General features: G+C 41.4%; 1 protein-coding gene across 1 annotated transcript; it reads left to right on the forward strand.

The window, feature by feature from the left end:
* Window positions 1-13743: 13743 nt before the first annotated feature.
* prok2 (prokineticin 2) lies at window positions 13744-16733 on the forward strand (the record flags this gene model as incomplete). The annotated part of the gene is made up of 3 exons (XM_080025757.1): window positions 13744-13818; window positions 15800-15925; window positions 16608-16733. 3 exons carry the CDS (start codon window positions 13744-13746, stop codon window positions 16731-16733), a joined length of 327 nt encoding a protein of 108 aa, XP_079881883.1.
* Window positions 16734-17344: the final 611 nt, after the last annotated feature.

The raw sequence follows: 17344 nt of genomic DNA on the forward strand, positions 1-17344 counted from the left end.
TTGGGTGAGATCCCATTACAAAATATGACAGCAAGGTCAAGGCTCCCAGGTTTCTGGCGGGGCTCAACCCGGCCCTGAGAGCTTACTGTCACAAGCAGGGGGCTACCGATCTGGATGAGGCCCTTATCATCGCCGACCGATGTGAGATGGCTCGAGAGGCTTTAAAGATTGACTATGGCAACAATCAGAGACGCCAGACTCCTACTGGAGGCGGTGCAGCAGCAATGGTGCACTCCATATCTGATGGAGGTGGTTTGTAAAGATCCACGGACAGAGGATACGAGAGAAATGAGAGTGGAAATGAGACAAATGGCAATAAACTGAAAATCAGTGGCTGTGGAGATGAGGGAAGAATCTCTCACCCAGTGCATGGAGGCCAGTTCCAGTGTATGTGTGGTGAGCAGGGCTGCCAGTCACCCGACCGTGGCTGGCGGGAACGAGAAGCAGAAGGAGGTCGCGGTGGAAGACAGGCGTCCTTTGGTGACAGAACCCCCTCTCCAACTTGGTGGGGCCCTAGACCTGCCAGAGGCCCCTTCCATGATGATTCCCAGAGAAGACGAGGGGTGTGTTTTCTCTGTCCCAAGAGGCAGGATCCTGCCAACCTGTCGGAAAAGCGATGTAGCTGATGTTGCGGCCCAAATAACAGCTACCGCACTTGGGGGCCCTTTTGAGAGAGAAATGCTTCTCCCCTCAACAGGTAACATCCAAATACATGACACAACAGAGCAACAGCATACCGCATTTGTAAGGGGCAGCATTGAAGGGACTGAAATCAATATATGAGTGGACTCAGGAGCAACAGAGTCATTTACCAGTGCTGATTTTCGCATGTCAGTTCCAGCACTACGTAAACGCCCCTTAAATGCAGACTTCATTGCCGCACGTGCTGTGAATGGCCAGATGCTTGACATATTGGTCACCATTACTGCGACTCTACGTCTAGGGGAATACTCCTGGCAACATGTGTTCAGATTTCAGACTTTATTATCATTGTGCATACTTGTACAACACAATTAGGGTGGTGCTCACCACCCACAGTGCAAAATAAAGTAGTGCAAAATGCAAACACAGACAAAAACAATAGGCAACAATAAGTGAATAAATATGCAAATAAAAATATGAGTGTCTCTTTAAAAGAAATACGGTAGAGGATTTCACATGTCCACTGGGGGGGGGGGGGGGGGGAGTTGGAAGGGAGGGCAGGGGGCAGCCAATGAATGTTTGGGGTGACTGTGGCTCAGTTGGTAGAGCGGGTCGGCTGATGATCAAAGGGTTGGAAGTTCGAGCCCCGCCCTGCCACCTGTGTCATAGTTGTTGTGTCCTTGGGCAAGACACTTCACCCACCTTGCCTCGTGTGAATGTCGATAGTTAGCCTGCTATCGGTGTAAGAATGTGTGTGTGAATGGTAACGTGTAAATGGCAACAGGTCTCCCTTGCAAAAGAGTCTTCGGACTCAATGGGATATACCTGTATAAATAAAGGTTAAAAAAAAATTTCCTGCTGTCTTAATAACCCCATGCAGGGTTTTCCTGTCTCTGGCTGCGCAGTTTGCGTACCACACTGTAATGCCATACACCAGTACGCTTTCGACAACGGAGTGGTAGAAGGTCTGCAGCAGCTTTGTCTCCACCTGGCATTTTCTCAGCAGTCTCAGAAAATATAGCCTCTGCTGAGCCTTACCGACCACCGCAGTCGTGTTGGTGTGCCAGATTAGGTCCTTACTGACCTGCACCCCCAGAAACTTGAAGGAGGAGACCCTCTCTACGCCGACCCTGTCTATCTGCAGTGGGGCGAGGTCACCTCTCCCCCTGCTCCAGTTGAACAACATCTCCTTGGTTTTGCTGGTGTTCAGCAAAAGGTTATTAGCTGAACACCTGGCTGTGAGCCTCTGGACTTCCTCCCTGTATGCTGACTCGTCACCGTTGGATATCAGACCCATCACTTTGTCATCCGCAAATTTGACTATGACATTTGAGTGATGCCGGGACGCAGTCATGTGTGTAGAGAGAGTACAGGAAGGGGCTCAGCACACAGCCCTGAGGGGAGCCCGTGCTGAGTGTCAGGGTGGAAGATGTTTGTGTTCCCATCCTCACTGTCTGTGGACGGTCCGTCAGGAAGCTGTAAATCCAGTCACAGGTGGGGGCAGGGAAATCCAGGTCAGTCAGCTTCCTGATGAGAATGTTTGGCAAGATTGTATTAAATGCCAAACTAAAATCCACAAAAAGCATCCTGACATAATTCCCCTGTTTCTCCAGGTGACTCGCTGCAGTGTGGTGGACAGAGGCAATTGCATCAGCTGTCGACCTGCTTTATAAGCAAACTGATGCTGGTCAAAGTTTTGAGGGATGCAGGACTGGAGGACGAGCTTCTTGACAACAGATGTTAGTGCCACTGGTATATAGTCATTTAGGCTGCCTTTGGTGGATTTTTTTGGAACTGGAACAATGGTGTCTGCTTTGAGGCAGGGTGGGACCATAGCCTGTTCCAGGGAGGTGTTGAAAATCCTTGTTAGGACCCCTGACAGTTGGTCTGCGCAGGCCTTAAGTACTTTTCCCAGTACTCCGTCTGGTCCTGCTGCTTTATGCGGTTATAGACTTCAGGACACTTCTCACCTGATGTTCCTGCAGCTGAAGCTGGTGGGTGCTCAGGGGCTGGGAGGTCATAGGAGGAGGAGCAGGAGCAGGGTGGGGATTTTGAACTTCAAAGCTGGTGAAAAAGTTGTTCAGCTCTTCCACCAGCGAAGGGTCAGCAGTTACTGCCTCCGATGGGGTGCCCTTGTAGTTCGTCAGGTGTTGTAGACCCTTCCACACTTGCCTCGGGTTGTTGTCAGCCAGATGGTTCTCCACCTTCCTCTTGTAGTCCCTTTTAGCTGCTTTGATGCCTCTCCTCAGGTCTGCTCTTGCCATTCTGTACTAGTCCTGGTCGCTAGACTGGAAGGCTGAGTCTCGGGCTTTCAGCAGTGTCCTCACCTCAGCTGTCATCCATGGTTTTCGATTATTGAAAACTCTGATTTGTTTGTTCACTGTAACATTGTCAGTGCAGGTCTTGATATAAAACAAAACAGTCTCAGTGTGCTCATTTTGCTCCAGATGATCAAAAACAGCCTATTCCATGTGCTTAGGGGGTCCACACAAGCATCACTGTTGGGACTTGACTTTCTTACCGTTAACCATGCACTGCTGGACTATGCCCGTGGCAAACTACAATTATAGGACACTGTAATTCCCCTTTTGAGTGGCAAAGACTTGATTCCAGAGTGTTGCAATATTTCCATTACCACGGCCACAACAAAAACAACCTCAGTGAGATGCTGGTTCCAGTAAATGTGTCCCCAGCTGGCCTCTTTGACCAGCTCCCTGACTATGTGGGCTACTCTCTGGCTCTTCAAGTGGCCTTCCGACTCCCCCTCTTCATGCCCATTCACAGCAGGACGAGGGACCGTCCTGTCCCTCCTGGACAGCTGAAGAGCCCCTTGTTGCTGTTGGCACAGGAACTGCCCAGGTTACAGGCACCAAGGTGCCACAACAGACTGTTTCCCGTTCGGAAAGAGCTGTGAGAGCCAGTTCGTTTCAAGGACAGTTATGGTTAACCAGTTAATTTCAATGTAGGCAATGTGTCCCACACTGTGAGGTCTTATATCTGTTATACAAATTCAGGTTGACATGCTGTTTGAATGTTAGTTCATTATTATTTTAGATGAGCCTAATTTTACATTTTGTACCGTAACTTTCATTGGGTTTCACAATTTAATGTTGTCTTTTATTTAATTTTTTTGCAAAATGATAACTATTTTGATTCTGAAAAGTTGGTACAGTGCTCTATGCTTTATGGTTAAGGGTATAAAGATTTTTTTTCCCTTGGTTATGCAGCAGGTTACTGCAACTGGCTTCATTTTTTGTTTGTTTTTTCAGTGCACTTATGTTGTTGGTGTGTGGAAACGGGGACGTCTCTTTTTGGAGGAGGGGAGTTAAGTAACCTATTCCCTGTTTAGGGCTCTTATTATGAAAGGCGGAACGGAATTGTGGGTGTAATGTTGCTGATTTGATTCAATGCTGGAAGCACTAAAATAAAGTGGATCGTTCTGTTCCGTGAATGGAGTTTCCCGATTCCTTATTTCTATAATACTAAAGTATAGACAACAGCCAAAACCCTCGGTTACAATAATATTCAAATGCACAAAATAAAGTTAACCTTCAGCCACACTACTTACAACTTGTTGTTTTTATTGTGACATATCCATGTAGCAAAAAGGTATGTTTGGTTTGGTCCTTTTCAGTCTTCAGCCAAGGAGCGAAATCAACTCACTCAGCGAGACCGCTATAACCTCGATGGCAGCACCATTCACTCCACTCTCCCTCTTCGCACAAAAACATTAATCAGACGGACAAAGGATAATGGCAGACCTGACTCAATACAAGTATCACTGTGGCATCTTGCCATTGGGGAAATGTTTAGAATATTACAAAAATCCAGATCATACACTGCAGTTTCAATGTGGAACACACTATGTGGGGCAACATTTTTGCCAATGCTTATTACTTAAGCAGTGGCCAAGATGAATAATAGTTGAGCACAAAGTTACTTACTTTACTTGTACAACTGTATTTAATATCGAACTTGTATTTTGTATTGTGTTTTATGTGTAACTGTGTTCTGCTGTCCATCTTGGCCACGTCTCTCTTGAAAAAGATATTTTAATCTCAATGAGACTAACCTGGTTAAATAAAGGATAAATAAATAAATACTTACTTAGGCCTTTAAATTCATTTTGGAACATAGGCCATTGATGAATCGTTTTCACCCTTCTCAAAATGGCGTACAAATAATTATTAAATAAATTGTTTTCATGAGAGCACTTCTTTTTTAGATAAAAAAAATGATGTAAAGTTTGTGAGTATATCATAAGTTGTCCAGGAGTCGGTTGAACCAGCTTTTCGTAAATTAGATCTGAACTTCAAAGTAAGTGTTTGCTACTGAAAGTGAAGTTTGACTGAGCACTATGTTTAAACCAGTTGCACCCTGAACAGTTCTTACATAGCGATTTATTTTCACCAGGTATTGCACTTCCAGGTAGCCTGGAAATCCATACCCTGATATCTTGAACGATAGAGGGTCTGGCCACGATCAATAGTAATTTCCAACTCAAGGGGCGGCTCCTACTCGTGCATTTCAAATGCCACTGCACGCAGTTGGATAGCACTACAACCAATCACAGCTATGCACAAGGTGACTCAAGCCCCGTTCGTTTAGCGAACAGCTGTTAAACTGTTAAATTAAACGTTTGCCGTTGTCGGTCGGCAAAACAGAACATTCCACTTACTTGCTAATGAAAGATTTGAGTGCCGTCTTCCAAATCGTTAAGGGTCGAGGCCAAAGCAGTCTCAAACTCACACAACATATCCGCAGCCATCTCTGATGTTTACTATCACGGCGTCGACGTCGCATGCATGTCACTGTCGTCATCCGGTTACGTCCTCCCCAGAGTACCATATTAAGGGCTCTGGCGCGCCCATATTAGATAGAACCAATTGAAACGTGAGACCCAGATTTCTGGTCTTCTTGATAAAGCTTCAACGGAGCGTGGCCAGACCAACAGGCGCAGCAAATTTTATTTGCCAGCGCCTAGTGGCAGGTCTGGGAATGCCAGGCTAACTTCCAGGTGTACCTGTTATGAAACTAACTAACTGAAAAGACAGTTAGCTTGCTTATATACAGCTCCAGAATAAATGAAGAGACCACTCCAAATGTTTAGTGTCTCTTGTTTTACTCTTTAGAGGCATATGTTTGAGTAAAATTTAGATTTTATAATATTAACTACTGACAACATTTCTACCAAATTCACAATAAAAATATTGTCATTTAGAGCATTTTCAATAAGTAATGTAGAGATGAAGATTTAAGAAAATCCAGACTGGTCTCTTAATTCTTTCTGCGGCTGTATGTCCTGTTGAGAGTGGAGGAAGATGTATTGTCCAAATGGAATTTATAGCTCGGAAAAATGTTGGCTATTCTAACTAAAAGAAGATTAACGTACTTTTAGGCTGTCACGTAGGTGTGAGGCGTTTACAATTGACGACTGTAAAGTAAAAAGAAGCCTTTGTGGGAAAAAAGACATGAGAGCAAGGACAACTCTGAAAATGGATGGGCTATGACCTTGTGTTATGATGGAAAAATAAATGACGCGCTGATGCATCTCAATGGGACTGAAACCATGCTCACATCAACAAAAGAGTTAGTAGATCCAAGAGAACTTTTGTCTTTAATATGGTGATGCTTTTCCCCCAATGTTGGGAACTAACATTATGCATTTTAAATAATCAGAGCAGGATAAGAAATAAACTAGGTAAAAATGTTACATATTGAGAAATGATGTCAACATTGAACTTCAGCACCCTGAGCGAATGTGGACGCCCAATCTGCAGCTCTCATCATGTCCTTCGGTTTTGGTACATCCAGTCCTCAGCTGTTATTCCAACTGCCGAGGACAACAATGATGCTCTGCCAATACGCTACTGTATGAAATACTAATACATTGAGAAAAAGGTGAGGCTCAGCGGCCCCTGTGCTGAAATTGTTCATTTCCCACGAAGATTGCAAAGTAGCATGACGGCGCAATACTATTGAAAGAAAAAGAAATGTATCATTCATATTTCATTACCTTGGCTTTCCTCAAAACCCTTGGGGAATGTCTTTCTCTCCTTTTTGCATGTCATTTCCTCTGTGTGTTGCCCCACAGTAAGGGTTTACTGTATATAGCCTTCTAAAAAAGGCAAATGAGGCATGGCCGACATACAGTACATTCTCACCCATACTCCTCCCTAATATTTTCTCTGGGATTGTCCCAGCAGGTGGGTTCCAGACATTATCCAGATTCTGACAACATGAAACCTTGTTAAAAAAGGCTCATGTAATGGACAGTAGCAAAATAAAACAGCAGATTATGTGCAAGAGGGTGGCGGGGAGAGGTTGCTGTTATGTTGTGTAGCAAACATAAGGTCGGAGGCCCGCTGGGAGCAGGATACGGTAACAGCAGTGGCATTATGTCATCCGAGAGGCTTATCCTACTGACATGCCCCAGAGTATAGAATTCCATGTTCCCCACAACCCTATAATCCAGTGGCATTTGTCGCTCTCTAACACATTTGCGGATGCAGAGCAAATGAGATTGGAGATGGCAGCGAGGGATAGAATCAGGGGATGAGGGAATGACAGCACTGCAGTCTGTGAAATCCCAAATGCCTCTGTATTAGTAAAACGTCCTCCTGCACTCTGCCGGGTCAGATACCCCCAGGGAAATGTTTTGGCACTATATTTCACACCTCTCATTTTTCATTACATCAAAACCATTAGTGTAGGGGTTCCTTGGAGAGTCAGTAAGTAAATCTCTGTTGACACAACGAGGAACCGAGGATGTCAAGCCTGTCTGTCCAGCTGCCAAACACTTCCATATTGATGCTTTCTTCTGTGTCCCTCAGCTCACTCAACTCTTTGGGCCAGACCCACAAAGATTGGTTTGAGCGCTAATAGCACCCACAATCTGCCCCGTATTAACACCTTATCCAAGAAAAAGAAATGACACTAACTAAATGCCTGCGCTATCCCGCAGATGTTTGCCCTCCTTTTGCGTTTCAGTGAGTAAGCAGATCTCTTCCCAGGCGGCACTGTTTCAGGGGGCACTGTTCACTTGTACACACGGTGCCACGGCTGCTTAATAAGCAGGCCAGGATTTGATGGCGATGATGGTTCTATAATCTGCTTCACATTACTAAGGTCGTCATTTACAAACTGATCACAGGTTTATACGCGGTGACATTGTTTACAATAAAGCAATCCTTATTTAATATCCAGGGGCCGTATTCACAAAACATTTTATCTTAGCGCTAAGAGTACTCCTAAGGAGCACTAAAAGTTCTTAGTAAGGAGTAATTTCTTAAAACCTATTCACAAAGCTGATAAGACCAACTTTTACTAAGGAATGGGAGGGACTCCTTAGCTGAGACTAGAGGGCGGTGTTGACCCTGTTGCTATGGATGATGTCATGTTCATACCTTCTATGCCCACAGTGATTGGCTGAGAGGGAATGAGAGCTAAGAGTGAATTTATGATGGAAACACTGTGGGAGATATCCATATCGTGTCGCTGTATTAAAGTAAAGAGTTTTTATATACAATTAATGACAAGTGACACTGATTTAACATGAAACCAAGATACTGCAGGGTTTCCCACACATTTGTTCACAATTAACCTACAATAGCGCCACATAGGTCTATTCATTTTAAATTTTACAATGATTTGAATCGGAAAAATATCCTCATTGAACAGCTGCACGCCATGCACTCTCACTGTATTTCTCTCAATGGCGGACTATGCAGCAATAGTCAGACAGCGACAAACCAGGAAATTCACAATTTAGAAACAACAGCCGGCGAAATCGTAAAGTGCATGAGGAAGGAAAAAGGCGAGACGCGCAACTATACAGTAGCGGATCTGTGGAACAGAGGAGATGCTGCGAAGCGCCACATATAGGCCTACTCTAGTAGGAAATTAAACCCAAACGTGACACCAACAGTAACTTTCAGTGCATCATAAACCCAAAGCAACTGGAGGAATATTAACTTAATAATATTTTTTTATAACAATATAATAAATATAAATGTGTCTATACTTTCTGAATATAGCTTTACTAAGATCATTAAACCCTTACAGCTATTAAAGGTACCTTTTATAAAGCTCACTAGCATTAAATCTCTCCAAAACACCATCAAATGGTTGTCTGTGATTTACTCTTAGTGACTTAGGAGGACTCCTAAGCCTTAAAATGTTTTGTGAATACGGCCCCTTAGCTCCATCAGAACAGTTTTTTTCTTTTTCTCTCAATTGCACAGGTTTTTGTGGATTGACTGAAAGAGCTGCAGGAGACAAGACCTATTCACTTCAGCTTTTCAAGGACACAACTTACAAGTGGCACCCTTCTGCGATTAGTTCCAATATGCAAAAAGAAAACCTTGTCCTCATGATTAATCAGGCAAACATAAGAATTTCGTAGAGGTGAGCATGTAGATAATAGGACATTTTTATTCTAAGAAATGGCTTTTTTAAATTTAGGACATTTTATGATTAGAAACCTGGTTTTTGATTACTGATTTAGGTTAAAAATAAATCAGTTCTGGTGCTGCTTAATCTTAGTGCTCTGATTCTGCTGACCATAAAATACTTATCGACAAACTGGTAAAGTGGGTAAGATTTTCTGGTCCGCTCGTTGGTAAATTCATATCTCAAAGACAGAGGCCATAATCCTGAGTGGATCAGCATGAAGGGTTCATTCTTGGACCTCTCTGTGCAGTGGCGAACTTAGCCATTTTGGGGCTCCAGGCGAACAGTCATTTGGGGGCCCTTGCATCTAATGTACCTTATATTGCGCATAATGAGATACTCCATACAAGGGATGAACAAAAGTCACTAGCTTTTTTCATTTTGGATGGGACTACTCAGGTACATGTCAGAGGCTTTCTTAGCTTGGATTGGTCTGAGATGCTCACACATCACAGGGTCAAACTGAGCCATTAACTGAACCTGACCCAAGACATGTCCATTGTTCATAAAGTTTGTCAAAGTGGCCACGGAGAGGAAGCTTTCTCTCTGACAGGAAGTTGATGATCCACTAACCTGGATAAAAGTCTGGGGCCGGTTTCCCGATAACGTCATCTCTTAGCGCGCTACGAAGACTCCTACGTTATGACTTACCAAAGTTGTTTACCTCTGTAGTCGTGGTTCCCGAACGGTCTCTTAGGAGTCTTCTTAAGAAACAGTCCCTACGTGGCTCGTACACGGCGCTGTCCAGTGCTGAAATCGATGGCTCAGAGTTCGATTTTCCATTTCCTGCTTATTTCATGCGAAGCTGCATGACAAGTCTTTGCGAATAAAAGATTACTAGAAATCCTTCTAAGCCGAAACATTTATTGAACACCTCTTGCTTTATAATCTAAGTATCTTTAAGAACAATAATCACGTTTCATGGTGGGTCGGTAAGGAAACTGAAAGTAGAATATCGCCAATGGCCTATATCAATAAAAACAGACGGCCCAAACAGCGTCCAAATGAGCTAAAATCCTAAATACAATAAACAGTAACATGGCACACTTATTTTAAGGTAAGCTTTAATTGATTATTCATAAATTTTTTCACACGTTTACATGTTTTGAGGCGGAGAATCCGACGCACACTGCGGAGCTGTCAGCTGAGCCGGCTCAGCTGACAGCTCCGCAGTGTGTGGAACACAATGCGATGGTTCTAGTGTTAACCTTGGTCGAACGTATTACCATAGCCTATAGGCCTACTGATTTAAAAAAGGTAGCCTAGGCTATAGAAAAATATAGAAACAGCGGAGGAGATTAAGATTGTTTCCAGCAATTATTTTCTTCATGAATGACTTGTGGCAGTTCCATGCGCAACAGGGATGTCACTCGTGTCCGTTTTACGCATGGTGCTTACGGAAGGAAATGTGGGGGTCTGTAGTAGCCAAGCCTATCTCTGGCGATGCCACAGCGATCGCAGGGACTTCACTTGTCATTAAACTTATAAATCTGACTGTATTTCATATCAAAGGGACACAGCGATGACTGTATTAAATATCAAACTGATAAAAACGATCCGACTGTAGGCTGTAGTGTATCACGTATAAAGTAGCCTATTTTCATATTGACGGACATCGCATCCAATCAGTTAATGCTGATTGTCAAATCAGTTAGATGACTATGTAGGCTACTTATAGTTTGAACACTTTGTGAATCAGAGTGAATGGTATTCTGCTAACATATATAGCTTACTTTAAATGTGATATGTACGCTATATACAGTTATCGTTTTTAACAGTTTGTTATTTAATACAGTCATCGCTGTGTCCGTTTGATATGAAATACAGTCAGATTTATTAGTTAAATGACACAAATGAGAGCTGAAACATCCCTACGGTAGAGCTAAGAAGGCTCTGCGGGCGCTCCAGACCAACCTTACCAACGTAGGACGTACGAAAGAGATTCGTAGCAAAGAACGTTTCGGGAAACAGGCGAAATGTTAAGTAGGAACTCTACGTAGGGGTTACGAATGACGTAGCGTTAAGAAGGCTCTACGAAGGCTTTGGGAAACCGGCCCCTGATCTAGACCAATATGACTTGCTATCAAACAAATTTGTTGTTTTATTTTAAAAATACACAGTGAATTACAAAATAGCCTGCGTCCACAAAGACTGTTTGAAATAAAATCTTCAAATAATTAAAAAATACCATATTATCAAGAGCGATCACCCGTCACTTTTATTACCGCGGGAACTCCTCGGTCTCGCGACCCCAGCTGTTCAGCAGAGCTGGCCGTGCCGGCTTTGAAAACGGAGCTGGTGGGTGTTGACGGACGTGGGCGCACGGAGCAAAACCACTAGACGCATAGTTAAACGCACGCGCAGCCAGTGGAATTCCGGGGTCACCGAAAAAGGGCATTGATATGATGTTGGGGGGAGAGAGATACGCCCATTTAGCTGAAGTATACATCCAAGACGAAGTGAGGGTCAGCGGGCGGCTAGCTGTCACTCAAGAGGCCGCACCCCTAATTAACAAAACAACAAAAATTCACCCCCCTCAGTGTTGTCATGGAGATATGACCTAAACATACAGACTAAAATATTTTTTTGGACCAGGCCGTAAATAGGTCAAAGGGTCAATGAGTCAATGAGAAATTGCTCTGTTTTGATACCTGCCCTTAGTGGCCACTCGGTGAACTGCATTTGTTGTCACTTCCGCATTGGATGCTGGTAGAACTCTGGGGCTTATATACTATCTATGCTCTTAACTGGCTGAGGGGTTAATGATCATAGTAAAGCTATATTTAGAAAGTATAGATACATTAGTGTTTATGTTTTAAGCACTTTTATGTTCATCTTTGGCTCAATAGTTGTAATAAATAAAAATGTGTATAATAATATCTCATCTATATCTTTTATTTAAATATAATTTAAAAAAAGTAGAGCCTAAAAAATAATCTATAGGCCTATTTACACGTGACTTTAAAATTGTGGCAGTACAAGAAAAGAGAATGTTGTTTATGAAGCTCCTTTTCCTGCAGTTGCTGTCGGTTTATGAAGCACTGAAAGTTTACTGTTAGTGTACCGTTAGGGTTTCATCTCCTATCTAATAAATAAACCTACAGATAGGTCAGAGTAGCCTTTAACGTGAAGCTTCGCAGCTGAAGCTTTAGAACTTTTCTATTGCTGCTTGTCAACGAGACACTGCAGGTGAATAGGGTTTTTTTTTAGACATGTTATAAATAAGGAACTTTGGCAATATTTAATTTTGCATAACTTTGCAGAATTCCCCCCATGGAGGCTCAGTCCTCAGAAGCAGCAGATCACGAGTTTGAATCTGGCTCATGGTCGTTCTCTGCATGTCATTCCCCTCTAGGCCCCACTTCACCTCTGTCTCCCCAGAGCTGTCTGATAAAGCATAAAACAGACTAAATTAAATTAGGCTTTTAAAGATGGTTGTATAAGAAATATACAGACGCAAACAGACAAGTATAGTAGTAGTTTAGTATATTATACACCTAAATGTACATTTTGGACCTTTTATAAACTAGTATGATAGAAGGCATGTTATGGAAGCAAAATCGCCAAACATCTCAAAATTGACCAGTGATTGAAAAAAACATATTTTGGCCTGCAGTGACTCACATTAAATAAAGGACATTAGAGCTGACGGGAGAAAAATGTACTGAATGTGGTCGATTGAAAAGTTGTGTGGCCTTGATAGTATATGCAACAACTTTGAAGAGCTTATGTAGACAATATAACTGTAAAGAAGGGGTAATATATACAGTATATATATATATATATATATATAAATATATATATATATATATATATATATATATATATATATATATATATATATATATATATATATATATATATATATATATATATCATATAACTTAAAGAAGTATTGTTAAATTTTTCAATTAAGTTATGAATGAATTGATATTGATATTGAATATTTTCAGCTCCACGTCTTTGTAATTGGCACAGTTATTGGATTATATTGAAATGGCACTATCCAATTCTTTTAACCACTCACAATGGTTTAGCGTAGGGTTTGTCAAGCTGAAATTACCTGGGATTTTTTTTTAATTAACATTATAGACAACAATGGGCTTTTATAGTTTATCTGTAATTACTGTGAGACTCTGAAATGCCTCCTTGAATTGACTTTGTATGAGCGTTATTGTGATGTACACATTGAGATAGTCAGTGACCTGTGCACCTCAAGTGTTTTTCATTTACAGGAGTGCAGACGGCCTTCAAATGCCTTTCATTGGGAACACGGTTCCTAAGAAAGCGTATCGTTGGGAACAGAGTGGGTTTGAAAGGATGAGGATGACTAGCCTTGGAGTCTGAAAAGGTGAGGTGTGTGTGTGTGTGTGTGTTCGCGAAATATGAAAGTATTCCACTCACACTGAAAATGTGTGCATTGAATTACACATATTGTGAAAAACAAAACAAAAAAACAACATTGTTTCTGGCAGGAAAACAAGGTGTGAGGGGATGTGGTGTGAGTGAGTCATAGAGTTTTTTGAATGGCGGGCTGGGTTTATAAAAACTCCAGCCAGCCTCTCAACACATGAGTTTTTAAAGCCACTTGTCATCTGTATGCTCATGCGGCCAGGTCAGAACAGGCGCACACACACACAGCTCTGCATCATGAGGTCCATCCTGCTGCTCCTGCTCTTCCCACTGCTGCTGGTGTCTCACGGATCGTCGGCTGTCATAACGGGGGTAAGTGTTGGGCAAACAGGTGCATACCTTACATAAGGAAGCTCTCTGTAATGACGGGAAGAAGCTGAATAGGCACTTGCTTTGGACTCTGCTATTTGCATAAAATAAAATGTTCCCTAATGCTATCTTTAGAGAAAACTCTGAATTTCTTTGGTGTTATGGAAAAATTGTGGAAATGGGTCGGATCATTTCTTTAACACTTCAAATGGAGGAAACTGGTATGAAAAAATATATCCAACTTAACAGTAAAAAACCAATATATAACTAATAAGTATATAAAGTAACACTACAAGATAATTCTCATGTGTTCATATTCCATGCCTCATTATAACACTCATCCTTCATTCATAGTCCATCCTGTTGAAAAATTATTCTCCAAATACTAATGTTTGGTATTTGAACTTGAGTGTTTTAAAATGAAGAAAAGCTTGTTATATAAATTAACCGTTAAGTATGATGTGGATTTTCTTTTCCTTTTTTGAAGGACTGACCGAAACAAGACCAAATCTTTTTTTGAAATCTTTTTAACAGGAGTATACACACATCCAGCAAACTTTGATGCAGGTGGGTTGGATAAAACACTTGGAAGAAAAAAGGAGATCCCACACTTTAATCTCGCTCAGCGTCACCATTTATAAAATGACCAACGTTTCGGTCCAGTTTACCCTTCAAAAGTGTTTTCTTAAAAAACCATGCTGAGGAAGAGCAGAGTGCAGCATTGAAGTGAAATTGTTAAACAGAGTGTCAGGGATTTCACAACTTAATTCTGTAATTGGGGATTTGTTGGGTTTTAAAAGCAAGAATGGCTATACGATATAAAATGACTTGTATGTCCATCATAAATACATAAAAATTCCATAACTACCCAGACTTATTTTTCATCGTCATCCATCATAAATTTCCATATCCAAGTCAGGATCTACAGAATGCCATCATCATAAATCCTGTCCATAACCTGTGAGTAAATCACCCATCCCTGTCAAAACAAGCCGCTCACACTGTGCTGCTGATGTGAATGGAGAGAGGAGTGAGTCTCATCCACGTCTGTCACATGAAATCACTTCTGATCCTCTTCACTGTGTTGGCCTTCATCTCATTTATGGTTTGTTTGTTTGTTTGTAACCTTTATTTAACCTCGAAAGATCAATTGAGGGGTGACCCTCTTTTACAATGACGTCGAGTTTGTACAGATACACAATATACAATGAGAATACATAACAAGTTTACACACACACACACACACACACACACACACACACACACACACACACACACACACACACAACAATTTAAAACATTCAGATCAATTGAATGAAAGAGATAATAGCCTAATTAAAACAGTTACAAGTGTAGAGGGGTTGATTCAAAATAATACTTTTAAATTGGTTAACAGATATGAGTGTATTTATTTTAATTGTATGTTGTAGGCTGTTCCAGGAGTCAGGGGCACTATGGCTAAAAGCGGTTTTGGTGAGAGCTGTCACTCACTCGGCTTCTCATACACACACGCAAAGCAATAAAAATCACCACGTATCCTAGCGTTGATGAATGATATGACTTAAGGTGTAATAACACAGCAATGAGAAAAAATACTGTTAAGGTAGCACCTGTTTGCACCACACATTTCTCACCTACCTGAAAGTGCAACACAAATACACTTTGACTTGATTTACAAATTAAATAATCTGTGCATAATTGTGTTTAATTACATTACATAACACTGCATGTAAGCATGCACTAAATATTAACTGTGCATGGTTGCATATTTCACGCCAGTTACACCAGTGACAGCTGTTCAGAACAAGTATTAAACATGAAACTGAAAAGGTCTTCTTAGTTGATATTATTACTTTGTCAAGCTGTTATTATTTATTTGTTAGTACAACAGGATTTGAATGTTCGTAGAAGGTTTTTATGTAAAGCTAAGCAGTGGACTGTATGAATCATTAATATGACCGTGTGTGTGTGTGTGTGTGTGCAGGCCTGTGATAAGGACTCTGAGTGTGGTGCAGGGATGTGCTGTGCAGTGAGCTTGTGGATACGCAGCCTGCGTATGTGCACACCCATGGGACAGTTAGGAGAAGACTGTCACCCTATGAGCCACAAGGTGAGATCATCTTCTGAGATAACAGAGTGTCAGGCATCATTGATTTAATCCATAGTTTGTATATAAAAGAGATCTGACACCACACAGAGAATCCACACAGCTGATGCTCACCAAATTCTATCTTAAAAAATAAATAAAATTCAGCGGAGAATGGTCTTTTAAATGGGTTTGGTGAGTGCTTGTCTGCTCAACCCTGTAACCTGCTGCTACTTTAAAGGTCACCTATTATGAACACTGTTTCATGGTTTTTCCACATTATTGTGTATCCCCGGTGTGTTTAGAGACTCCCAAAGTATGAGAAAAAACTATTTTTCTCCACCTCCAGCTTTCTGAAAACCTGTGTTCAAAAACCCCCGTCAGATTTATTTCCCCCTCATGACATCATAAGAGGAGGAACCACGCTCCCTCATTACCAACCTTACTTATCACTACCTCCACCTGTGATAAGAACACTACACCCATGAAAACAGTTTCTAGTAGAAACCCAAATTACATGTTTGAACCTGAAATTTAGCGTAATATGGGACCTTTACCAATACGAAAGCCAATCTTGGGATTTTTCATTTTTTTCAGATCGCTGTCAAAGCACCTGTAGATCATCCGTTGCCTACATCATTTGTGTCTGATGAAATGAAGCTCATACCAATGGTCTCTCTCTCTCTCTCTCTCTCTCTTCGTCTAGGTTCCTTTCTTTGGGAGAAGACTCCACCATACCTGCCCCTGTCTGCCCAACCTATCGTGTATCACCATAGAGGAGGGGAGTTCCAAATGTCTCTCACCATACACGTATCCAATCGACTACCTCTGAGCACAAACACACTCACAGTTGCATTATTTGTGACCTGCACTGGAACTGTCTGCCTTTCAAAGCCTGTTTTCCATTTTCAGTTTTTTATTAATTTAATAAGTGTGTATTTATTTTGAATAAAGAGATATATTTAATAATGCATCATAATTGTATCAAATATTACAAGACTGTACTATATGCTGTGGTATATATCTACCCAACAAACACAAGGAAAACTTTGCCATTTTTAACGTAAAACGTTACATCGGAAAATAGATGTTATGGACAGAAGCCCTAAACGAACATGGAATCATACATTTGATTTCCTCCGTTTCCCCGTGTTAACGAGTTCATTTGAGTTTTTAATCTCATGATTATGAAATATTTTACTTGTGATCACAAAGCTTAATACTTTACTGCTGATATGGGTAACTTTTTTAAATAGACTATTGCTTCTCATACGGAAGCGAAATTATTCTCTTGACAAAAATTTTTTGCCCCGTTTTTTTCTGAATTGCCGAAATGATAAGATCAGAGTTATGAGACAATATCCCCGTTAATTCTTCTCCATACCATAAACCCATTTGTTAATATTTCTAACTCTAGTGAGAGGAGTGGAGAAGTTTTTTTTC

This window comes from Ammodytes marinus, assembly GCF_949987685.1.
Source record: "Ammodytes marinus genome assembly, chromosome: 4".
NCBI classification, from domain to species: Eukaryota; Metazoa; Chordata; class Actinopteri; order Uranoscopiformes; family Ammodytidae; genus Ammodytes; species Ammodytes marinus.